Consider the following 27,505-nt stretch of genomic DNA (forward strand, 5'->3'; position numbering starts at 1 on the left):
TATTATGGGGGGGGGGGTGGATAGAAGAGTTTAATGAAGTTTTCGTTTCAATCTGCAAAAAAATATAATAAAATTCAGTTACTAACTTATATCTGTTATTACATCCGATTCGCTTCTTCACGATGGAAAGTTTGCATATTCTGCTGATCTGAGTTTCACCGGATTCAGATCAATTACTGTCTTCAGATGGATTTTTTATATCCATAAAAATTCCATTATAACAAAGTTTTCTCATGTACTAAACTTCATAATAAACTATCCTAAAGAGGAAAACTCATACTCTCGTTTCAATATATCTATCCCTGATATGCAAATACTCTTTTTTTGCAAGTAGAGTTGGATTGTAAATACAACAACACAATTACAATCCTACAATACATTGGAGGCTGCAATTAGACACAAGATGAACATTCAAATAATTTAGGAACATAATAGCTCGTTGTCGTAGCTAGCTTTTCCGGTGAAAAAAGTGTCTACAAGTATTATTCCGGCAAAAAAGGCGCCAAGTGAACACAACACTATAGCGCCAATAACGAGGAATACACTTCTCCATCGTCTGAAGTCTGGATCTACTTGAAGCACAACTTTCAGAAGGCATAAACCTGCAAAAAGAATAAAAACTGAAATTAGATAATTTGTAAAGCATTAGTTCAATGTTATTAAAATTACTTTTTTCTGTTATCTATATCATTTTATGATACAAAGAAACCTTGAATGGGTATAACAGAAGTTAACTAGAACGGAATTAATGAACAACCCCATTTGCTTCTTGGCCAAGTGAAATATGACAGTAAAAATAGCTATTAAAGTATTAACGGATTTAGTGGTAGTTAAAAAAATAATGACCAACAGTACGTCTATAAATGATGAAAAGCCAATTAGTAGATCTATTAAAAACAAGAAACATAATTATTAATATTAGTAGATTGATTTGAAGTAACACGAGCTAACAGTAGTTTTGGAGGCTCTACTATTAACAGTAGTCGTAGGTGGCCGGATCACCGAAAAGAAAAGGGGAGGGGGTCTAAGGGAGTGCGGACGGGCAGGTTAGGGGGTCAGCACCCTTACAGCTGACTTTTTTTTCAAGTTGGGCGATTAAAGTTTAATGTTATTAATTAAATGACCTCTAAACAAATTCGGGAAATGACGTCAAAATTCGGGACAGATGGCCACTTAAGTTTCCTTTTCTCTAATTCAAAGTTCCATTTTACTTTTTTTTTAAAAATTAAATATTAACATGAGAAAAATATGAAACATACACTTGTTGAGTCAATTCTTCATGTTTTAATCAAGTGAATCGATGAATTTTATCCTTTTTCAATCGATTGTTTATTTTGAACGTAGAAAAGTAGAGGAGCAAAGCTCCTTTTCTTTTGAAAGTAAGGGGCAACTGCCCCCTTTGCCTCCCCCCTCCGTACGAGCCGCCTATCACAGTAGTTAATGGTAGATGAGCCAGTTCTTACAGTAGTTAATGTTAAATATGTTAAACATTTCTAAAATGGGTGTCATAAGAAATTAGCAATTTCACTGCCAATTTTCACTACTGTCAAAACTTTGCATTTGATCTGTGCGTGTGAAAGCAATAAGCTGAACACCGATTCATTTCCAAAAGAAAATAACAGGTTCTAATCTAATATGAGGTCGTAAGAAGAAAGGGGTTTTTTGTAAATAGACATTTTAAAGTTGAATAAAACGCGTTTAAAGTTCAGTCTTAGGAGGGTTTTCATTTTTTTTTTTCTAAATTATGCTGCATAGCAGTACCTACCAAGACGACTTGCACTATCTGTAGTCCCGAAACAGAAGATAGGTTATCCTACCATTTACACTCATTATCTGCAAACTTTTAATTTCGGCAATTGCCCCTTCTCACTGCCTCATATCTCCTTTTAAACTGTTATATATATAAAACCAAGATGGATTATTAACTAGATACACAACTTGAAACCTGTTCCGTGGGGAATCAGACGAACTATTAGACCCGCAAAAGTCCTAAAAGAGCATGCGCGCAAACAACTTTAGCCGATTAGGAAACAAACAGCATTACTTCTTCTTAGGCAATGCTTTTGCTCGTTTAATTCAAGGCTCGCGCGTTATATCGTGGATAATGCTTTCTGCTACCCAGTTGTGTATCTACTTACACTACATATGTGGTTAAAACACTATGCCTAAAGTCCATTTCTTTTTTAAGGAGCAATTATTTTAATGAGCACCTCTGTGAGCAAAGCCATTATCTCGCATCAATAGTTAGATCAAGGTTTTACCATTGTATTGATTCAATAACCACTGGTCATGACAAGCTTTATGACTTTCATACGATTGGGAAAGATGTATATGCACCTGGATAAATAAATATGTTAGCTGATGATACAGCACCAAGGGCGTGGATTACAGTCCCGATACTGCTGGTATAGAGCGCCACCAAGAGTGAGCTTCCAAACCAAGTGCTTGCAATGATGATCCGCCGTTTTTTCTCACCGTGAATGAACTCTCCAGCCGACAATCGAAAGAATTCAGCGTAGAGTCCATCAACAGCACCCCTGAAAAAGATAGTTCCAAAATATTGAAAGGAGTAATTTTTTGGTAAGAATTATTCGCAATGACAGTCCGAAATAACAATTTTGGCTGACAACTGTTGCTGCAATGTTTTACCAACAGCCTCTACTCTTTGCGGAAAAGGAAAGTTGTCTGTAAAAGGGCAAGTTAAAAAAAAGTACATTACGTACCGTCAACTGGGGTAAATTTGGCAGTGTCTGATTAATGCTCGGTCCTGCAGACCTGCCAGGAAAAATATTGAATACTTTCGGTGTAAGGGATAACGTTTCACCGAGATAAAGCGTAGATAAAGCACATAACTAGCAACTAAGCATAACACCCTTAGCAACTAACACCATACTAGCAACTAAGCATCGTGAATATTCAACTCTTTCTCTTCTACCCAAAATTCTTTTGCTTTGGGTTTAACGGGATGTGATGTTGTTTTTACTCTCCTCTTTTTTTAGTGTGGCATCATTGCTTTCTGGCTTATTTTTAGCTCTAAATTTGGCGAGAAATCTCCTATTTAGCAACTTTTGGTCATCACTGTTCCGTGACAATTAAAGTCATGTGATACCCAATGGCCAATCAGAAGCGACTTTTAGCTGGACAATAGATACGGTTAACTTTTAAAAGTGTAGATACATATTTTCTGAATTATTAGCAATATAAAATTTGAACAAGTAGGAACGAAAATTTAAACCAAAATCCCCCAAAACACCCTGGGGCCTCATCAAATCAACTCAGAAAATTTTATATTGTTAATAATTTATCTTCTACCAGTATCAAAGTGCTGCGTATGACGCCTATTTAACTGAGTTGTGAAGCCTAATTCAAGTTCATTTCTTTGAATTGTCCAGGTTAAAAATACTGTTTATGTTAATGTTTCTTAGTACATATTTTTTAATGTATCATAGCCCATTAAGTGGGGCCATGAATGTATATTCATATACGGGAATTTATGACTGATTAAGAAAAGAGCCTTGTTCACTATTGCGTAACTTGGAGGCGTTACGACGATAAAAAAAAATTTATGACCTCCGCTTCCCCCTAACTACATTTCTGAATTTGCAACTGATTACGTTATTTTTTGCAAGAAAAAATTGGGTCAGCAATTTACCTTCCGCATAAAGCCAGCACGGGATAGGTGACAACCATTTTCAGGATGAGAGCTCCAATGCCGATCATCACAACAGGATCATCGGCGTTATACATTTTCATCACGTTTGGGGAAACCAAGGATCCAAACGTCAAGTATCCGAAGCACCCGATGATTGAATAAATAATCACAAGAACGCTCATTGCCAAGCAGCATGATTTAGAGAAACTACGCAGAGTCCTATTTTTCATGCAAGCGTAGACGGGAACAACAACTTCTTGACACTGAAAGAGAACATAAGTGTTAATAACTGATAGTGCTTTAAAACATGCAATCTATTCTAGGTCTCAAACAGCAATTAGACAAATACAGTAGAACCACAAAAATCCAGAAAATGTGGACCTAAAAGTGGCCGAGTTTGAAAATTCCGACTTAAGGGCTGTTCACTTATCGACCGTCCGTCCCGTCCATCCCGTTTTTTGACGTGACGGACTGCCGACGAAACCAGAGTAGCATTCACATACGGCCGTTCTACTTTTGACAGCCGTCAGGTATCAAAGTTCTTCTGTTCGAAACCGGTCCCGTCCAAGATGACTTGCTGTCATGGCAACCAGCAAAGAAAACCTGTTTCGAAAGGAAAAAAACGTGATGGACGGAACGGACGGCCGATATGTGAACAGGCCCTTATACGGATTTTCGCGCGAGAGTTCTGTACCTCAGAGACTGAGGAACGTAAGTCACATCACGATAATTTTACAGTAGAGAGGAAAAACTTTTTTTTCTGGCGTATGCAAAGGATGGGACTCACGCTCTTTTAACCCTGGTAAAAACAGTGGTAAAAAAGAATTTTTTTTTAAGGAATTGCATTCACATGGCTCGATGCGGAATAGGCTTCTACATACGAAGCACCAATAAACAAAAAATCGCAATTTTTGGACTTACGCGTTTCTGGTTCTGAGGTACAGAGTTTTCCGTCTTGCAAGAATGGCAAAGTTTTCTGAAATCGCCCGAGTTGTCGAGTTTGAGGCTTTAGTGCTCATGAATCAAAGTACATAAATTTAAAAGTAAACTAATGCAAACATTCAGCGATATAAAAATCTTAAAATCATTTGAAAAAAAATTGGAAAGGTTAAAAATCGTTAAAAAAGTAATCGAAAATTCAATAAATAAATTAATTTAAAAAAAATAATAATTAAACACTATGGAACCTGTCAACATAGAAATAAAAGTTTCTTATTTATTTTATGAAATAGTTTTGAAGAATGCAAAAGGAATTTGGCGAATTATCCTGCAAAGATATATTACACTGTTATGGAGACTATGCGCTAGATATCCGACAAAAGTCGGATGTCTGTTCCTTGTAACCGCAAAACACGTGTATGCAGTAATTTGCGACTTTGTATAATTAAACGTTGTTATTTCTTATTTTAATATGAAGATATTTTAATCAGTCTGGATTTATTGAAAGATCAAAATATTTATGAACGTCGAGAAATAGAGGGCACGATGGCTTGTCAAGAAATCGAGTCGAGCAAAAATGCTCCGTCAATAAACTGGAAATGGGTCGTTTTTAATAGTTCTTAAGTACTGAAAAATTTCAAAATGCGACATTTATAAAAAAGTAAGAATACATCCAGATTATATTTCCATATACTAACTTAACAACATTCAAGATTCCAGAAACTTGTTTTATTCTTAATTTGAATTATGTTTTTGAAGAGAAGTTCAATACTAACTTGGTATGCAAAGCAGAGTACCGGTACAACAACGAAGAGTTGAGCTATGCTGTCTGGTCTGTAAAAAAAAAGATTATATGTAAATAAATATCATGATTACAAGGCTCGGTACGGAAGAAAAGTGAAGTTTAATTACTTACTCTGTTTTGATGTGCACATTTTTAACATCTAGTTTAAAATATCCGTACACTGTTAGGAACACAGGGTAGAGCATAGCAAAAATGCCCAATGAACTGAAAAGAGAAATGTGCACATTCACATGAAACTGCTTAACTACAACTGCTTTCATAATTCGCATCTTTCATCGCATATGAATTTTCCGACTACAAATATGTACTTCAAATTACAAAAATGGTCAAAATAAGATACTGAGATAAGATATTAAAAGTGACAAATTTGAATTACAAGACAATAAGTTTCTTGGAGCCCTTGAGTAATCACCATGTGTGACTGGATTTGCTGAAATACAGGGTGATTCAAAAGTCAGGGCCAACTTTAAAAATGAATGCTAATTCGAATGGAGATAAAAAGATGTGGTTTGCACTGAACAAATCGAGAAGAAGTCGGGTTTTGTGTTGCAACGGAACAAAAATAGTTCGGTTTTCTTCCAACAGATGGTGTTATAGCTTTTTATTCCTCCATATTTCTTATAATACAGTTTAACTAAACGCGTTTTCTCAACCATGGACAGCGTTTCGATGCCTATTAGCTTCGACTACCATTACCTGCAGCCGTTGCTCCTTTTTTTATAGCTTATAGCTTCGCATGATCCTTGATCAGACATCCGACTGCGCCATCTTTTGGTCGCCAACAGAACTATTTTTTGTTCGTTGCCAGATAAAACCCGGCTGCTTTTCCATCCAGTTAGTGCAATACGCATCTTTTTATCTTTAATCGTTTTCAAATTACTTATTTTTAAGTTAGTCCTGACTTTTGTATCACCCGGTACTTAATAAACAGGTTTGAGTGGTAATGAATGAGACAATGGATTGAATGGATCACTCGCAATTTCATCGAATTTATTTCAAAAAACCTTACTTTTTGACGTTTCACCATTAATAAGCCTAACTTTAATAGTTAAATTAACCGTTAAACTTTTAAAGAAAGCTAGATGTAACCGAAAAATTGAAATTTCAATAACTCGCAAGACTTTTCCTACTTTTACAAAATTACACCACGAAACCCTCCTGGTTTTTACATTTTGTTATACATCTTCACTACGGTTTTTATCCAGTTTTATTGTGTGCATAAAATGTTGGGAAGTATAGCTAAATCAATTATATTTAAAATATAGTTTTATAAAATATATATATTTTCAAAACTTTCACAAGTTTAAACTTTCATAAAAGCTGCAATTTTTTACGGACTAAGCCTACTGCTCATTTGAAAAAACCAGCTATATTATCAGTGATAACAATTATGAAGTTAAATATCAAGTTTATAGAGAGCACTATTGGTAGCTACGACAAACTTGCAGAAATGTTACACAATTACTTGTCACTTGTTCTTAAATTTATTTCCTTGGGTTATTTGAGATAATAAACGTCATTTATCACTAAATTTTAATTTTGTTTGAAATCCGAAGAAATTAGCCGTATTGAAGTTGCAAAACATGTCTTAAACAGCTTGCTGAAGTTATGATGGAAATAACTGAAAAATATTCTGCTCTATGATTACATACCCGACATATCGTAAAAAGTCCACTCTTTTGAAGTAGCAGATGGGCAACACAAGCAAAATAGACGCCACAGTTATTGTAAAATGACGCTCTAAGTACCACTGATGACAAAAAGTTGAGCCAAAAATTGCTAGGAACACTAAATTAAAGAGGTAATTAATCAACATTAGTTTTATGCAAAATAAATAAATAAAAGTAAGTGAATAAAATAAAAACATTCAAATTCTGTCCCTTCCCTCCTCCACGATGCAAAAGCATTCAATTTTCACTTGGCAGCAAATAGTTATACTTGCACACATACACCTTTTCTCTTTTAACGGTGTATAGATAAATATCTCTCTCGATTGTTTTACAACTTAATTACTTCTCGCTATAGTTTGAATTTAGTTATTATCATTTTCCTGATTCTATAGTCATTTCGATACCAGATATTTTTGAATCCTCCCATTTACGGCAGGAAAAAAAAAAAAAAAAAAAAAAAAAAAACATGGCCTGTGTTTAGATATCTTTTAAAACCTCTTTAGTGTAAGAAACAATACCCAATATTTCAGCAGTAAAATGAATGTGAGGTATGAATGACAGCAATTAAATGAAACAGTCAAACTAATTTGAATTTTGGCTTCTTGACTACAAATTATATTTTTTGGAATCACGAGTGTGTGTGTGTGTATGTAGGCGTGTGTGTTTGTGTCCAGGCATGCGTGTGTGGATATGTGTGTGTGTATAGGTATGTGTATGTATGCGTGTGCGTTTGTGTACACGTATAAGTTTGTGTGTGTATTTATGCGTGTGTTTGTGTCTGTGTGCACGCATAAGTGTGTGTGTGTAGGTGTGTGTATTTATGCGTGTACTTGTGTCTGTGTGCATGCATTAGTGTGTGTGTGTGTAGGATATTGACGCAACCTGGAGACGGTTTTCGCTAGAGCAGCAGCATCGTGAGGCGGCCGGTTGACGGTGCTGCTGCAGAGGGAGGCGGGGGGAAAATAAAATCATAGGACATCAAAACAGTCAAATAAGAACAATAAGCAATGTGATTGCCCAAAAATCAAACTTGAATGCTTAAAAATAGTGCAATATTGCAAAAATAGTTCATAATATCCTTTAATTAAATTTCAGTTATTTTCGTTGGGCTATTTAGAACATTCAATGCAAAGGCAAATAAAGCACTAACATCGACCAGGAGTAAAATCCAGCAGTAAAAGACATAAGCGGCTGGTGAACCAAAAAGTGGACGGTCAAAAGAGGCGTGAAGGAGGGTTAGGGGGCGGAGTCTTTAAAGCGTTTTTTTTTTTTTTTTTTTTTTTTTGTAAACTTGGGATACATTGTTAGATTTTAACATTGCTGATTAAATGACCTAAAAAAAAATGCGACATATGACCTCAAAATTTTGAGATGGAGGAACACCACTGACTCCTCTTTTCCAATTCAAAGTGATATTCTTGTGAAATGTTATAACATGAGAAAAGTCCATTTATTTAGTTTTTAGTTTCGATTCCCCTGAAATAAATCACTCCACGGTGTAAAAAATCATAAATCAATATTTTTTATAGTTAATTTTTATCTCCTGAAAAGTGGGAGATAAAGCCCCATTACTCTAGGAAGTAAGTTTTTAGTTGCCCTTTCTCCCTCACTACCCCCGTTCGAGCCTCCTGTGGTAAATGATCACAGTCTTCGCAAATCAATCTCGTCTAAATAAGTCTCTGTCTTGCGCCACATGTGCAAACAAATGGGCCTGGAATATGTTAGACAATGTTTCAGACTATAAAGTATATGAATGAAAGTATAGCCTAAAAATTAGAGAACCTTCTCTTATTTTTAGGATATTAAGTTCATGTCGCCATATGTCATCAACTGGACGACTATTTTCGTTACCAAGCCCACTGTAAAAAAAATCTTAATGAAAATAAATGAAATCCGTAAAAGTTTCTTTGTCAATAGAGCGTCATTGCAAGGAAAACAGCTTGTCCTTATTACGCTATACCAGGGATTCCCAAAGCGGTGCTGTAGGGAGAAGTGAGAGGCGCCGCAAAATGCTCGCGAAATCAAATTTTATGTATGTATGGAGATAGAATATTGTAACGGCACCCTAGTCTTAACTCTTCAAAGGGTGCCGCGAATCCAAAAAGTTTGAGAACCCCAACGCTATACTGTATTTCTTGAAATGCGTTGTAACGATAAAAGCATTAGGCTCTCCTTAGCTCCTAAACTTTTACAAACCGAAACATATCGCTTAAAGTTTCATTATTTACTAGTGGTACCCGCACGGCTTTGCCCGTAATAGAAAAATTAAAAAGGTCTTTTGGTTCGCCTGTATATTTACAAATAATGTATGGTGAATTTTCTCGCCAATTGGCTTGTACCCATGTTACGATTCCACGTTATGATAATTTCGTATCTTGCCAATTGGCTTGTGCCCATGTTACGGTTCCACGTTATGATAATTTCGTGATTTACTTGTCCATCTTATGATATTTTTGTCCTTAAAATTGGAATAGAAAAAGAACCACATCGAATTTTCGAAAGATCGCTTCGAGGTGCACACCCCCATGCTACAAACTAACTTTGTGAAAAATTTCATGAAAATCGGCCGAACGGTCTAGGCGCTATGAGCGTCATAGAGATCCAGACATCCTACATCCTCCGGACAGAGAGACTTTCAGCTTTATTATTAGTAAAGATGCTGCTTTCTTAGTTTTTGAAAGTTTTCAAATTTTCAGCATTGCCTTTCGTAGCTAAGAACGAGCTACAATATCTGTATTGGTAAAATATATTTTTTCCTCTAAAAGCTTACATTCTGTAATTTTTTTTTAAAGGATTTTTTTTTATACTAAAAGAACTTTCTATTTTTAAAGCAAACTCATAACAATACTCACTTCGATCTAATTGATCACCAATGATGATGAAGATGGCAACACAAACTCCGTAACACGTGCAACATATTGAGAGAGCGGCCAATTTTTGCGCATTGCGACCGCACATGGATAGGAGTACGTCGTGATATGTAACATCGAGGTTGACATCGGAACAATAAGCCAATATGAGCATGGTGAGAATGATGATTATGACCATGAACTAAAGAGAGAAAAAAATAAATATAGCAATATGTTATCCATTCTGTAACAACGTTTCATGTTTTCAAATTTTGAAAAAGCTGCTGCGATTGGAGGTATTGAGTTCCATTTATCAAAACAGGTAACTTTTTAATACCAAAAAGAAAAATGGCTGTCGTTTAACTTTGGAATTATTTTGAAAAAAAAAAAAACCTCTTAGTGCAAGAAAAATTATATCTAAATAAAAATAATAATACAAATTAACAATAGCAGCTAAAAAGTCTACTAAATGTGAAAGAAATATTTTTTCCTGAAGTTGAGATAAAATGGATACTAGTTGCGTTGCAAAAGTTGTGTAGGTAGGAACTGAATTGTAGAGACTCCTCAAACAAGCCCGTCATTGCTTGCGTTCGACGAACCTCACCGGTCGACTGGTGAGTAACCAGTTACTAACCGCAGCGTTCTTGAGATCACCGGTTAACTGGATGTCGTTTTATGAGCCTCACCGGTTGATCTACCGGTCGACCGCAACACTAACTGGTTGATTGGTTGATGGAACCATGTGACTTTTTGACCAATTATATGTATATATCACCTGCGTGCTATTCGTCTGCGTCATGTCTGCGCAAGTAACTGATGATCAACCGAAAGCGTTCAATGAAGCATTGGTTCGTGAAAAACCGGTTAGTAACCGCTAACGTCATTACTGTCATGTGATTAAACAACCGGTCGCTACCTGTCGTGTTCGTCGAACGTAAGCATTGAAGGTGGTCATAAGGGGGAATATACGAACTATTCCGAACTTTATACCGCCCGGGTTCTGATTCGTGGTCCAAGCGGCTAGTCAGTGAATTTTTGAGATGCAGAAAAATGAGGCTGAGTTAGCCGCCATGTCGGATTATGCACAAAGTAAAAGATCCCTTGAATACTCGTTTGGCTTTGAGTACTCACGTCTGGCATTGAGTTGCAAAACGTTTTGAGGTTTATTTTAGTTTGAACTTTGAGTTTGCCCCGAAGAGAGCACAGTTGTCTTCGTTAAATGGATGCCTCAGTTGCCAAATCGCTTAACTCCACTTTTTGGAAAGATCCTCATTTCTGCTTTAATAGCGCTTAATCAATGCTTAAAATGTGAATTTCTATTAAACTTTTGGATCAGTACATTTATGATCCTGCGATGGCAGAAAATGTAACACGAAGGCCAATTCACTCCTTTAGATAACACTATCTTCTTCATCACTTTTCTCGACTTTTTGTTTTATGGAGTTAATCGATTTGGCAGGTGAAGCATCCAAATAGGAAACCGCGCGTTAAAATTATCTGCGTCATTGATATCCATGCCTTAATGGTGGCCCACGAAGGACAGGATGCTATGTAAGTAGATTGCACTAGGTCTGCAAAAAAAGCATGCTAACGCAACCTCATTAAAATGAAAAAAAAAATATGTTTTGAATTTTTGGCATCTTGAATTCAAATTATGTTTTTCGTAATCACGAGTGTGTGTGTATGATTGCGCGTGTGTGTTTGTGTAGGCACATGTGTGTGTGTAGGCACATGTGTGTGTATGTGTTCGTGTAGGCACATGTGTGTGTGGAATGTATGTATGCATGTGTGTGCGTGTTGTATATGCAGTGCTGTATGTGTAGGCGTTCGTGTGTTTGTGTCTGTGTGCAGGCATGAGTGTGTAGGTGTGTGTGTGTGCGTGTATGCGTGTTGCGTAGGATATGGACGCAACCTGGAGACGGTTTTCGCAAGAGGAGCAGCATCGTGAGGCCGGTCGACGCGGCGGTGGTGCTGGCAGAGGGAGGTGGTGGGAAAATAAAATGATAGGAATTCAAAACAGTCAAATGAGAACAATAAGCAATCGTGATTGCTCAAAAAAAAAAAAAAAAAATGCTACACCAGATGATTATTCAAAGTCACGATGGTCAAGAGCATTTGGAATCAATGTTTCGAATTGAACGAATTTCAAATGGGGCTATTCAAAACGCTTCATACTTTTCAAAACTCAGTGCAACACTACGAGAAAAATCAATTAGAATATGACCATATAACAATGCGAAATCTTTTAATCTTACTGAAACGCATTTGCGAGTTTGTAATAAAAAAGTGGATGTTTTTTTTTCTTCAAGCTTTGTTGATAACTATTGTTCTTTTAACAGTGATGATTAATACCAGAGCAACACCAATAAGAAACTACATGCAATATACCAGGCAGTCCGGATACCATATCCAGAGACTATAGTTTCGTTTGTGATAGAACTCATCAGTTTGGGAAAGTGAATAACCGAGCTGGAGACATGGCATCTCATTGAAGCTAAAAACGCCAAAAAACTGTTAGATAAAGTAAATTTATCACACTAGCGCTTGTCCGCAGCATGGTGCGGTTCAACTCGTGAATTGAAGACAAAGCTTGCGTATTAACAGTAAGTTACTGCCCCTAAGCTAAATTCCTTTATCTACTAGTTTTTTTCAAGCTCTCAGATTCATTGAGATGAGATCTGCCTCCCAGTTCGGCTATTCGCTATTCCAGACTGATGAGTTCTAATAAGAAAGAAACTGCAGTTTCTGGATGTGATAACCGGGCTGTCTGTTGTATTGCATGTACCAATAAAAGTAAGTCAGAAAAAATATTATTGGAATAAAATGAGATTGAAGTCTCCAAGATAATAACCATTATTATTATTTTCAACTTACTAGCTGCGTGAATGTAGCATATAGAATTCCGCCCGCTTGATCGTAGCCTGCAGGAAAGTTGAGTATTCCAATGCCAAGCGCAGCATTGAGAAGAAGGAAAGCTGCCGTTATCCAACTGACGCCTAAAATGCAATAAGGGCATGAAAATTAAAATTCGAACACAGTATGAAACTAAGCACCTAAAAGCAGAGGAGTATAAGGGACAAAAATGAAAATTTGAAAACTACTGTTTGATAAACAACAATCTATGAAATACACCGCCAGCTCAGTCATTTCCAGCAGAGTACTGCAGTTTCGTGCTTATTAGCACTCATCAGCCCGGCATAGGAAAGTGACTGAGCTGGAGATGGATGATTGCTAATAAGCACGAAACTGCAGTCCTCGGCTGGAAATGACTGAGCTGGCGGTGTATTTCATGTATTTCTGCTTTAGCCCTGGCTATTGGGCCCGGTAATTTACTGAATATACCATGCCTTGCCTTCAATCCTCGAGCTGAACCGAACCATTGCTTCGGTCACTCGTCTGGTCTGCGCTAATTCAACGTTAGCTACCAGTTTGTTTGGCACTCTTGGCTTCCTTAAGAGGTTTTCCATCTCCAGCTCGGTCACTTTCCTATGCCGGGCTGATGAGTGCTAATAAACACGAAACTGCAGTCCTCGGCTGAAAATGACTGAGCTGGCGGTGTATTTCATGTATTTCTGCTTTAGCCCTGGCTATTGGGCGGTAATTTACTGAAAACAACAGTCTAGTTCAGTGGTTCCCAACCTGGGGGCGATTTGGTTCAAGGGGGCAATAAATTCCTTACCTTCTTCATGTTCTGGAATGGGTGGGATTAGAGGTGTGACCGTTCTGCAAACATCTGATATGGTGACTGGTTCGTCTGCTGACAGGTTTGAAGGTAGGTGAGTCCTTGATAGCCATAGAGGTCTCTTTCCATGCGGGTGTAAGTACGTCCTGTACTGTACTGATTTTCCTGTAAATGTGAATAACGGCGTTATAGTGGAATAATAATATTCATGTTGTGATGCAATACGTAGAATGCGAACGGAATAATTACATTCATGTAGCGATGCAATACGTAGAAAAAGAACTGAATGCAATAAGTAGAATGAGAATTAAATGCATTAAAAGTGTGAACAAATCATGATTACTTAAAAGTAAAACGAATACATGCGTCCTTTGTATAACACGGTTAATTCGTTCCGTGTAGTATCGAAACCGTGTTATACGAGACTTTATTAAAAATAACAATTTTACTTATTTTTAATACTAATTATGTATGTGCAGGAGAAAAACCAGGTTAAGATTATCATGTTATATCGAAACCGTGTTATACGAGACATAGAAATAACGTATATCAAGGATGTGTACCGTGTTATATCGAAACCAAGTTTCATAAAAACTTATTAGAGTTATCAACCATTAACAGAATGTATTAAACAAAATAAATGAAATTTCACCTTTTATAAATATAACATTCGCGTTATATCAAAACCATGAAGTATTAAATTCAAGTTTCGTACCGTGTAATATCCAAACCGTGTTACAATAATCGCAAATTCGGTACCGAGTAATATCGAAACTGTGTTGTTCAAGTACCGTGTTATACGAGGGACGCCTGTACTTTTTTGATTGCTTCTGTTAAAACTCACTCCTTCTAACTTATGTAAGGGGAATGTGGGCCAAAGTGAAATAGTTAAGACACAGTCTGGCCACGGATGATGTGGAATTTACAAACGTCCAGTTAAAACGAGTCTATCTCAATGAGGGGGGAAAATAAAAATTTAATGCGCGTTTTTCGTCAATTTAATGTGACTGTCTAATTTAAGGGCCAACACGCATCTACAAAAGCTGGTATCCCTGAAAACTAAAAGGTGCGTCCACTTCCGCCTGTACATAAAAAAAATAAAAATAAATTATAAAATAATAAAAAAATAATAATTTGAATTTTGACATCTTGAATTCAAATTATGTTTCTCGCAATCACGTGTGTGTACGTAGGTGTGTGTGTGTGTGTGTTTGTGTCTGTGTGCAGGCATGATTGTGTGGGTATGTGCGGGTGCATATGTGTATGTGGGTATGTGTGTAGGATATGGACGCAACCTGTAGACGGTTTTCGCTATAGGAGCAGCATCGGGAGGGGCCGGTCGACGGTGGTGCTGCAGAGGAAGGCAGGTGAAAATAAAATCAAAGGAAAGCCATTCAAAGGCCAAATGAAAACAATAAGCAATGTGATTGCTCAAAAAAAAAAAGTGTCTTACACTAAAACTTACGGTGTTTCTTTTTCCGCAAAAGTTTGTCTTGAAAAAAAATTTTCAATTCTGAAATTTTGAATTTAAATTATATTTTTTGCAATCCCGAGCTGCGACAGGACTCTACCCATTGGAGATATTGTTTCTAGAAACGTCTCCTGTCCCCCCAAGCCTGCCCCTCCTCTTGGGCGACTCCGTGTGCATAGGTGTGTATGTGTTGGCTTGTGTGTGTGCGTAGACCTGTGTGAATGCACGTTGGCGTGCATGTGTGTAAAGGCACGCGCGTGTGTGTGTAGGACATAGACGTCACCGACCAGGAGAAGCGGATTCCGGGGGACATTGTTCAGGACCGGAGGAGCCGCGCCGAAAGAGAACGGTGAAGTTGAAAAAGAAACCAGAACGTCAAGGACGGTCAAGTAAAAACAATTAGCAATCGTGATTGCTCAAAAAAAAAATAATAAATAAAAATAAATAAATAAAAGAAAAAAAGAAAGGGGGAGGGGGCGGGGGATAAAATATTTTTCTGACGAAGCATTTTTTGTTTGTTTATTAAAAATATTTTTTATCAAATGATTGAAAAAATTTCTACATAAATAATAAAATAATGAACGAATAAAAAATTATTTAATGTAGGAGAAAAATGAACTAGTAAACAAGATAGCGAATGAATTACAAAATAACTGAGTGAATGAACAAATAAATGAATTAATAAATGAAGGAATGTAAATGAAAGAATTGATGGATAAATATGTAAGTGATTTAATAAAAGATTGAATAAGCAAACGAAATGAGCTTTTTCACTTGGCTCCTCATACACTTGATAAATTGAATAAACATTTGAAATAATCTCATGTCTAAAAATAACTAAATAATATTACGACTTCATACATCAGTAGATCTCAATTGATAGTTAAAATGTAAATTAAAAAAAACTATTATTTCATAACTAGAAAATCGCTCGTCAAGGTATGACGGGTGAAAATTGCTTCTACATTGGAACGAAGCCATCGCCTGTTTGGTGATGAAATTTGGACAGTGTAAATTTTAACCAAAATTCCAGTGAATTAACCCTAAACTCCAGATGATAGCGTTCATTGTTGACCCTTTTTCGCTTCTTTATTCGCATAAAATGACAGTCTTGCTAATAAAACAGTTAAGTTACCGGAACCAGTTAAGCCTTGTCAAAATAAAGCATTTCTCTGCATTTCAAACAAAAATTATTAAATGATCATGCTATGACGCGAGTTTCCTTCTTGATGACGTCAGGAGCGTTACTCGATCTGTGAATTGACTTGTATGTATGAGGACAGCAAAAATTATTTTTTGACAAGCCAAAAAGGGTTACAAAATCTATTTTAAAAATGACTTTCATCATTACATACCTTGATTTTTAGAGCTTTTTATTACTTCCTTTTACATAAAAGGAAGTATTGTATTCGCGAAAAAATTTTCACTCAAAAATCGCCCTTAATTTCCATTTTGCTCACCCCCAAATGAATGTTGAGTTTTTTTTTCGATTCGACCACATGCGGAAAAGTGCCTAAGAATGTATAGACACGCGAAATATCCATTTTGACCATCACCGAGGTAATTACAACGACTTTTCTCGTGACGTCTGTATGTATGTGCGTATGTGTGTATGTGCGTATGTGCGTATGTGCGTATGTATCTCGCATAACTCAAAAATGGTATGTCCTAGAAAGTTGAAATTTGGTACATAGACTCGTAGTGGGGTCTAGTTGTGCACCTCCCCTTTTGGTTGCTTTCGGATGTTCCTAAGGGGGTCTTTTGCACCTTTTTGGGGGGAAATCATTGTTAATATCAATGCAAACTTAAGTGGTGTTATAATTTGGTAAACACTTCGTGACGTATCGCCAAGCTTTTGGTCGCCAAGTTTTTTCGCCAACTTGGCGACGATTTTTTTTTTTTAAATAACTTGGTATTAACTTGGCCACCGATGGAAATATTTAGAGAGTTAATCATTGAATCACATTATTTTTATTTATTTTTGAAAGTACAGTAATTCATTTTCAAAATTATTTTTTGGCAACAGGGGAAAAACAAACGATTTCTTTTTTCTTACTTTTTTTTTTTTTACTTAAGTATTATTTTCCCGAAAGAATTTTCACTCAAAAATCAACCTTAATTTCCATTTTGCTCACCCCCGAATGAATGTTGAGTTTTTTTTTTTTTTCAAATCGACCACATGGATAAGTGCCTAAGAACGTATAGACACCCGAAATATTCATTTTGACGATTCCCGAGTTAGTTACAACGAATTTTTTCGTGACGTCTGTACGTACGTATGTATGTGCGTATGTACGTATGTGCGGATGTGTGTATGTGCGTATGTATGTCGCATAACTCAAGAACGGTATGTCCTAGAAAGTTGAAATTTTGTACGTAGACTCCTAGTGGGATCTAGTTGTGCACCTCCCCTTTTGGTTGCATTCAGATGTTCTTAAGGGGGTCTTTTGCCCCCTTTTGGGGGAAATCATTGATAATTTTGATGTAAACTCAAGTGGTGTTATAATTTGGCGAACACTTGGCGATATATCGCCAGTCTTTTGATCGCCAAGTTTTGTCGCTAACTTGGTGACAAATTTGGCGATTTTTTTTAAGTTTTAAATCTGGTTTCAATTTGGCCACTGTAGGAAATATTTACAGAGTAAACTATTAAATCACATTAAAATTACCAATAATGGGAAAATGACATGAAATTGGAGTAAAAGGAAGTCATGTGATTCACACATCAGCTCGTTTTTTTACTGGGATTAACTATATGTTGAAGAACATAGTTAAATTATTGCTAGATAGGTGGCGCTGAAAACTGTCAAAATATTTTACCATTTCACTTTTCCAAATTATTTCCTTTTAACCCCACAATCCCCTACCTTCTATTTTCGCAGATGTTTTCAACATTCTGCTTCTTAAATATACGATCTTCAAATGTTCTATAACTTAGTCTCAATACAAATTGAACTATTGTTCGTTTTTCAAGAGAAGGCACTTCGCCACGCCTCCTCGAACGCAGAGTTTCATTTTACGCGGGGGTGATCGGTGCGCAATATACACGCTTCTAAAAGACACAACCAGACAGCCTGAACTTAGTCGTGCATTTTAATGTGCAAAAAAGTCTTAGTGTCCTTTACCTCACTTGCTTCACTTGTCTGTTCTCAATTTGTTTATCCTTACATTTTAAAAATCGCTGCTTTTACAACAAAATGCTGTGATCAGAATATACCTTCTGCCAAAAACAGCAAAATAGAATCATCGGATACCACGTGACAAGGGAGGAGTTAAGTGCCTTCTTGTGAAAAACGGACAATACATAAAAGCATGTTTGGCGGTTAGAATATTTTCCACACAGACATAGGACTTAAAAATGAATAGGTATTTTTTTTTTCAATTGCACACAATCCAATATGATTTGAAAACGTTTTATCCCCCTCTAAAGAAATCTTAATCTATAAGAAGCGCACAAATTTTCTTCTGGCTCACATAAAAGATGTGTGAGAACAGTTATGCTAATGGTCATATGAAATCTATGTTGTTATTCATAACAATTCAAAAATGTGGTAATGCCGGCGTGTCATTTCGTTTTTTTTCCTGGGGGGTAGGAGGCAAAGAGAGTATGCTCAATGAAAATTATATCGAAAAAAAAAGGCCAAGTCCTCAAGGCGAGTGAGGGGCAGTCGCATCCTCATGACCCTCCCCCCCCTGAATGACGCGCCTGTGGTTAAGTACTGCATAATTATTTCAGTCATAGATTTTCAACCATTCATTTATGAAATAATGTTTAGCTTAATTTCAATGTGAAAACGAATTATGAACTAATTGAGCATAATTATCTATTTCAAGAAAAGAAAAGGCGCAATGTCCATGAATATATGTAAATATAACGAATTGACGCAAAAGAAAAATCATGAAAGGCGAGGAAGACAATCAGAATCGAAGCAAAGATGAAACGGTATCACCATTAATAAAAATTAAACATCAAATATCTGGAAAGATCTAGAGTAAAGTGGTTATTATTCAAAACTATGCGGTAAGTGAAAGCTGTCTCTTAACCTTGAGCTATGAAACCAGAAAAGACCGGTCAATGGTTAAAGGTTACAGTTTAATCTAGATTCAGATCGCATTCATAGTCTTCCTTAATGGGCGCCATTTAGGAAAGAGATGATGGAAGACTCTTTTTTTTTATTATTTTTTTCAATTCGTTGTAAAATCTGAAGCTGATATGTAGGCGAAAAATAAACAGTGTTAAGAGCGACATTTTAACACACATTCAAGTTATCGCAGTTTAAAAAACGCGCTGAAATGCTGATGCTACTTTTGGTGACAGATCGCTTTGGAAATTTTATTTGTAATTCATAATTGCTCGATTTTAACCCGATTTCATTGAAATTTTCTGTTTATTTTGTCTGAATAATAAGAAAATCTTTTCCTTCGAAGCTTTTCCTCTTTTTCAGAATGAAATGTTTTTAAAGTGATGAATAAGTTTCATCTTTTACGTTCTCTTTTTCCCCGGGGGTGCCCACCTGAGGGGGGCATTGAAATCTTCAGGGGGGTGTTTTGAGGTGTATTTTCCGTTTTTTGGGGTCTTGCTCTTGGGGGAGGAGGGTCTTCGCGATATTTATTATTCGCCCTTGCTATTAGGGAGATTGGCACACCTGCTTTTACTAATGGCCATATTATTAGGGTTCCTTTACAAGTTTGCCTGTATTTTAAAATACTTAAAATTGCACCCAAACAATAAATTTCTTCAAATTTTTATCGATGGTATTTCATTTATCTTCTGATTAGAATGAGTTTTTAAATTTTCAGTCTGGAAATCTTTTTTAACATGTTTTCTCATTTTCAAACGCAGGACATTTCTTTCCAATTTTAAAATGCTAAAAGAAAACCAAAACATGATTTTTGATAAATTAAAAACTTGTTCTGAAAACATTAACGAAAACACCGAATCCTAGCTGTTGCAAATCATTGCCATGATATGACTAAAATGGTACGCTATCTTGCTAAAAATTTGATATTGTGAAAGGTAAATATCACCGCTCATTATGTATAAAAATGAAATACCAGTAGGATAGTTCGACGATCCATTTACATAAAAGAAAACTTATTGAATTATTCTTTCATTTTAAATTTTACTTCAGATTCAATTTCAATCGCCCCTCTGGCAATAAAGTTTGAACATAAAGTTGAGTAATTACATGAACAGAATCGTTTACTATGTACAGGGGAGTCCCGACGGGAGGCCATGGGAGATCACAGTGACCTCCCAAAAATTCCTTCATTCGTCAAGTTTGTCTGACAACCCAACAAAAATATCATTATTTCGCAAAAGTGGGAGTTTTATTCGGCCAAATTATCATTAATCGGCGAAATTTGGAGCTCCATTCGAAAAAATTATCATCTTTCGTTAAAACTTGGGGTTCCATTCTGCAAAATTTGGAGTTTTATTCGGCAAATTAAGAATTTCTGCCCTCCCAATAGTTTCAATTTTGGGCACTCCTGACTACATGAAATATCTGATGATTAGTAACCATTACAAATGGAATCTTTTAAAACTTACCTTGATATAATTCGTTGCAAGAAAGGTTTCTTTTGTTTTTCAGCAAAGATTGTTGCTCCCCGTGTCGAAAATTATGAAGGGTAGCTGTAGATTTAGACAACCATGAGGCTCCAGAAAGAACTTTTTGGAAAACATCTTTGGACAATGTCCATTGAAGGTGGCTAGGTAACTCTTCGCTGCTTTCATGGAATTTCGCCATTCTCAGCTAAGTTACGGATAGTTCTTTCTCGTGAAGTTAGTTGACTAGCTGTCTGAGAACAACGGAAAAATTAATTAGAAGCAATAAGTACAAGTAACATTTCATTCATAAAGAGGGGCTTCATTTTTGGTTGGGAATTCTGCCTGCAAGGTTTTTTTTACTGAAAATATATTAGTTATTTTTTATAGATGTTATACTCATCAACAAAGATGATATTTCTTTATATATGGTAAACAGCTTATGGTCTAATACTGGGTGTCTCAAAAGGTTGTTGACAAACTAAATATGTTGGTGTGTCATATCATGATGAACAAGATTTACAATGAAACATACATTCGCAAACTCAATGCTGGCGCACTACATGCACACAAAGTCAGACACTAATGGATGCACAACATGTCGCATATTTATTACACAAAGACGATTTTACGCAACATTTTAGATTTTCAAGGAAGGCTTATAGCTGTTGTTGAAATTTGCAGCCTTTAGTGCAAGTAAACCAGTTCTTCTGCCCTTCTATAGAAGTTTGGTAAGACCTCATTTGGAGTATGCTGTTCAGTTTTGGTCTCCTTATCTTAAGAAAGATATTAATGTATTGGAAAAGGTTCAAAGGCGGGCTACAAGGCTAATAAATGGACTTTCTCATTTAGACTATGATTCCAGGCTTAGAAGGCTAAAAATGTACAGTCTTGAGCAAAGAAGAGATCGAGGGGACATGATTCAGTTGTTAAAATTTATTAAAATGAAAGATGTTACGGGGCTGAAGTTTAGCACTGAAAACAGGACCAGGGGTCATTGTTTTAAGCTATTTAAATCTCAGGCTAACATGGATATTAGGAAAAATTATTATTATAGCAGGGTAGTGGAACCTTGGAATAGCTTACCGGAAGAGGTGGTAATGCACAAGGGAGTAGATAGTTTTAAGAGGGCCATTGATCTTCACTGGGGGTTGTAAACTGACTAGGACCAGTCCAGCTGAGCCCAGAGCTTGCTGCTGGTCGTCACTTTTGTATTTGTATTTAAATGCGTCGCAACGGCAAAGTACCGACCGTCGAAAAATAATCCATTCTAACAAGATTTCACCAATCGCTGCGTTGTCGTTGAAACGTGATTATGATAGCTGGCGGGACGCACATTCTAGTAACTGCTTTAAGCTTTTCTTAAAAACTAAAATGTTGTGTAAAACCGTTTTTGTGTAAAAGATATGCGACATGTTGTGCATCCGTTAGTGTCTGACTTTGTGTGCATGTAGTGCGCCAGCATTGCGTTTGCGAACACATGTTCCTATGTAAACCTTGTTCATCATGATATGACACACCAGCATGTCTAATTTGTCAACAACCTTTTGAGACGCCTTGTATACATAATAATGGCTGATTGAAGAACAGAAAAATAATGAATTAGTATTATGGTTAGCATCCAGTATTGGAAAATTTTCCACACGAAAAATTTGATGTTTCAAAAAGTGTACTCTTCATCTCAACTGTCTGATCAAGTCCGTTACATATAAATACCAAAACAAGAGTATAAAACAAAGAAATAACTTTTTCTGCAAATAGTTTCTTAGTGACCAAGGTTTAACGACATCACCGTTAATCGAAGACACCTATTCAGTTTTTTAAAGTAAAATGAGACAACGTGAGTAAAAGTATACAAATAAAAGAGATAAAAAGAGTTAAGAGGCAGTATTTATAAGAGTCGGGCAGGTGAGACATATACCATTTTTGCTTTTGCTCAAAATTTTACAGTTTAACGATTTTAGAAGACACTTTTTCTCGAAAAAAAAATTCTTGTAGCTCACATAAACTCCGGAAATTGGTTCCAACTTAAATGTTTTTCTCAAACCGAATTTTTTCAATGTTCTGCTATCTGCGCATTGAGCATCAGACAAAATATTTCTTGCTATACGTCATGACATCGAACCATACTGCAGATTTTATGGCAGACCTTTAGTGCAGCCTAGTGTGACATTCGTTTATTTATTTTTTTAATTAATTTATTTTTTGCGCTTTTAAACCTGCGAGCCTTCATTTTTATTTTGTTTTTTTTGTTCTTCCTTAGACCTGTGGGCTATCGTTTTCTTTCTTTCTTTTTTTTCAAATCATTTTTAATTATTTTCATTTATTTGCACTTTTGAGCCTGTGCGCCTTCGGGTTATTTATTTATTTATTTGCGCCCTTGAACCTGTACGATTTTTTTTTCTTTTTTGCGCGTTTAAACCTGTGCACTCTATGAGAGTCAAAGTTGACGCCCTCTTGGGGGGACCCAGTCGGCCCCTGCACTAACACTCAGCACACTGGGATACATGACCATGAAAAACGCCCATTTTAGCATCTCTTGATACAAAAATTGATATTTTTTGTCAGCCCTGAGGGTGAATCATGCAACTATGGAGCAACTAATAATCTAATTAAATGATTAATGAGTAGCAATGCATAAGTTATATGCAGGGGCGTGCACAGAAATTTTGGGGCCTGTCACAAATGACTTTTCCGACGACCTCCACATTGTTTACCCCTATATTCCACGCCTAGTTTTAAAAATATTGTGCCCCTATTCAGGCTCGTGCTCGAGCCAACAGAGGTGTCTCTTCTCCCCCCCCCCCCCCCTCACCTGTGCTAGACCCTGGTTACACGCATATACTGCGGTTGAGCCGAGCCTCAGTGCATGGAACCAGGAAGACACGAACATGGTACTTTTTCACTTTCCTCGACAAAGTTGGCCATCCGTGCCAGGCTACACTGAAGATCATCCATGAAGTATACGATATAGTCCAATTTAGGAACCAAATGTCATTTTTTAATCACAAGAATTTCTTTGAATGATCTCAATACACAGAGATAATGGAATTTAAAAAATGTCGATTTGGAAAAGCTTCTACGTGTTGCCTACTTTGCGAATTTTTGCAGGTACGTTTTTTTTTTGAGGGGGGGGGGAGAAGGGAGAGGGGAATACTTCACTGAAACCTTTAGAACAATCCACAAGAAAAAAATTTTAGAAAATATATATCAACGTTCATCTTTTTCTGCCCTGTGCTTTTTAAAAACTTTCTAAAAGCTCAGCAAACAGCTGTTTTGAGGTTATCAAAACATGTCTTTTCATCAGAGCATATAACAAAAGAAAGATTTGGTTCACTCAGCCTGTGTTTCGTTGATTTTGATCTTTTATGCACTTATGAAGAGACTTGTTTCGATGACCTAGAAACTGTTGTTTGCTGAGATTTGAACTTTTTTCACGGGTTTTATTTGCACATATGTACTTTTATTTCCATCGCCGCATTTTACTCACATCTTATTACTCAGTTTCGGTTGTTCTTACAACTATTCTTAAATCTTATTTTATGAAAAGTTTCCCGGAGTTTTTTAGTTAAAAAGGGGTTACTTGCAACCCTGAAGCATGTAAAGTGGCTCCCAAAATTGTTCGTACACTTTGAAATTTTTTAGTAAAACCAAAATAACGTGAAACATGAATTCGAATATAATGTCCAATATTTTGTCACAACATTATGTCATTCTAAATAAAAAAAACCCTGAAATTTTTCCAAAATATTGACCGATTTTCTTTTTGAAAAGGGTCAAAAAACGAATAGACAGAGAAATAATACGCCACAAAAGTCATCGTACACCCAAATATTTTCAAATAAATTCATGATTAAAATTAACATTTGTCGTTTTTTTATTATTTTTGCGTAGTGTTGACCCTTAAAAGTCATTTGGCTTTAATTTTTTGTTTATTTATTCCTTAATGTTGCGCTTATTACTTTAAAATGAATGATATTCGTAAAATCCTGAAACACCATTCGAAATTAGAATGTTTTCCTCACAGTAGCGGTAAATTAGTTTAAAATGTCTATAAATTAGTTAATTTATTCTATTCTATAGTGAAGTGCTTGATAAAATGCTTTAAAGAAAAGAATCGGACCGAATACAAGGTAAGAAAAGGTCAACCGGCAAAGTTGACAAAGCATGATCGGAGATTTTCAGTTAAAAAAATTATGAAAATTAACGCATTCGAGTGCTGCAAAAGTTTCTGCAGACTTAAATGAAAATTTTTGCATTTAATTTAACCTAAAATTGTTCGCAAAGTTCTCTGATTTACTGGATAAAATGGGACCTCTTCCCGCAGAAATTTTCTTGGCCGTGCGAAAAGCAGAAAGCTAATGCTTTTCGTCGTTAAATAAAAAATAAATAGCTCAAAACGTTTTGGAATTGCGTCTTACTTATCGATAAAAATGAATTTAACATTTTTGGTTAAATTGTTGCATAATTGTAAATAGAATAAAAAATTAGGAATTTAATCTCAAGATCTTAGTTATACCAGTTAATCAGGACGGTGAAGGTGTTCTTGTGTAAGGGTGCATATCAGCATCAGGACTTCGTAGTTCGGAATTTTTTGATAAAATAAGGAATCATGCTGTTCATTTAACTATTTTAAAATCAATTTTAAACTCTTAGCCAAAAATTTGGTTATTAGAAACAACTTTGTTTTTTATCAAGATAACGATAAGACGCACACGGTTTTCAATGTTTGCGTCTAGTGCCTCAAAAAACCAAAATTGTCCTAAAGTTTAGAGAATCTCCAGATTTGAACTTAATGTAACATATTTAGAGATATCTGGAGGCTAGATTTCGAAAATACGACTTTGAAACGAAAATAGAACTAGAAGCAGTAAGAAGAATAGAACTATGGTTGAACACTTACTCAGAAATTACGCCAAAAAAAGAAAAAAGAATTAAATCTATTCCCAGACGTTTTAAAGTTGTTGATACTGCAGGATATTCTACTAAATAATAACTTAATAAAAAGTAGATCATTCAATAATATATAGACATTTTTTAAAGTGTACGAAAACTTTTGTGAGATAAAATTTCCGGCACTTTTTGGTTTTTGATTTTTAAAAAATTAAGTTTTAATATTTAAAGCAAAAAATTATGTAGTGTTGTTTAAAATTGATCATAGATCTTATAATTAAGTACCTATTCCGAAATATTAAATTCTAACCAATGGAGGTAGGGGCCTATTTCATTGAAAGTCGTAGATGTACGAACAACTTTTGGGAGCCACTGTATCTGTAATTCCTTGATTTTGCCTTTATAAATTTGTTTAATTTACTTTAATATTTGAAAATAGTTTCGTTAGTTGTGCTAAATTATTAACCACAACTAAATTCACAATTTGTTTTTGAATATTATAGGTCAAGAGAAATATCATACAAGTAACTACTTTTATTGTTTTTATATTCCTTGGTATAGCCAGAAAAATATTTCGGAGGAAGATATAATTAGTTTTTGCCCTTTCCTACGATCAAGAAAAGAAATTTTATGAGTTTCACAGGGGATCTCTTAACTGCCCCCTTGGATATGCGACTGTTTATGACTGCAGAACTGTCTACTGCTAATAAGCAGAAAATTTGGATGAATGTAAGTATGTCTGTCTGTAACTAGTCTAGATGAAATAAATACTGAATTTACAACAACAACAACCACAAAAAAGGAACAGAACGAAATTCGCAACATAAGTTTCAGTTTAAAAAAAACTTTTAAATTCGCGCAGATTTGAATGATTTACAATTGATCTAGCCTATTTGGCTTTGAATAAAATTTTTATGAAATACAAATTGCTTTAGATTAGACTAAGTTAAATGTAGTTTCAAATACGATGTGTATACCAGGGCTTAATTTCTGATGAAAGAAGTGCAGGATCCCTACTCATTTTGTTGCGTAAATAGTCTAAATTTCATTTAATCTGAAAATAATGACAAATTGAAAGGAAATGCAGGAGGAGATCCCTTGACTTTTAATGAAAATTGAACCTTGGCAAAGATTAAAATACACATATGACAAGCGATGCAAAAACGCTTAAATAACTTAAATTTCTAAAATTGAGATGCGGATTAATAATCTTCCAGAATAATAAACCCTAACACACCCCGATGGAAGATCACGGGAGCTCACTGTGATGTCTCATAAACTACTTATTCGGCAAATTTGGAGACAGCATCGCAAAATTACAGTGGATAAAAAAATCATAAGCATTCTTACATTTTATTATTCAGTAAAACTTTTATTCAGTTCAGAGTTTTATTCAGCAAATTGAAAATTGCCCCTATAAAAAATTTTAGTTCGAGGCTCTTCTGCATAAAACTGAACATTGCCGAAAATTTTTTGAAGTATACATCGGTTAAATGTTGCAAGCATTTTTTAGCTTTTAACGAAAGAAAATATTGTGTTGAACGTCGAGGTGTTTGAACTTTTAGCCTTCTCTCCGCCTAAATATGGCTTTGCCGAAGTTGAAAAACATTGATCCAACTGAAGTATAATTATTTTACTCACAAAAACTGTACTTTAGAAATTGATATTAGAATTTCAATTTTTACAAAAATTGACAGAAAAAAATCAATTCTAACAGAGCAATTTAACAAGATTCATTTTTAGAAACTATATGAAGTAAATACAAGAAACAAGGGATCCATTTCAAATATTTTGCAAGCAAAACAACTTACCTGTACGCTTAGTTACACGAAAATTCCATTTAAACAACACTGATGACTGATATAAACAAAAACCTCGAGGGATTTTCTTCAGCAACTCTCATGATCACAAAGCACACAACGATTAAAAGTCAGAGGAAGACTGTCCGAGTACATATCACAAAACATTTCCGTATTTCAAGATCTGTCCGAACTGA

The 27,505-nt window shown here is 35.7% G+C and overlaps 1 protein-coding gene across 2 annotated transcripts; it reads right to left on the reverse strand.

Annotated features, from left to right (window-relative positions):
- On the reverse strand, window positions 1-27,505 carry LOC129222173 (sodium-coupled neutral amino acid transporter 7-like). Of its 2 annotated transcripts, none has more exons than XM_054856634.1 (11): window positions 27,321-27,505; window positions 20,620-20,866; window positions 13,595-13,762; window positions 12,790-12,911; window positions 9,919-10,117; window positions 7,049-7,184; window positions 5,508-5,600; window positions 5,368-5,425; window positions 3,653-3,915; window positions 2,338-2,537; window positions 1-602 (listed from the first exon to the last, which is right to left on the reverse strand). In XM_054856634.1, the coding sequence occupies exons 2-11, from the start codon at window positions 20,816-20,818 to the stop codon at window positions 421-423; spliced, it is 1,620 nt and encodes a 539-aa protein (XP_054712609.1). In that variant the 5' UTR covers window positions 20,819-20,866; window positions 27,321-27,505; the 3' UTR covers window positions 1-420. The 2 variants fall into 2 exon arrangements, with proteins under 2 accessions (XP_054712609.1, XP_054712608.1); XM_054856633.1 differs by having other exon boundaries at window positions 20,620-20,870.

The sequence above is a fragment of the Uloborus diversus genome, chromosome 5, assembly GCF_026930045.1.
Source record: "Uloborus diversus isolate 005 chromosome 5, Udiv.v.3.1, whole genome shotgun sequence".
Classification (NCBI taxonomy): domain Eukaryota; kingdom Metazoa; phylum Arthropoda; class Arachnida; order Araneae; family Uloboridae; genus Uloborus; species Uloborus diversus.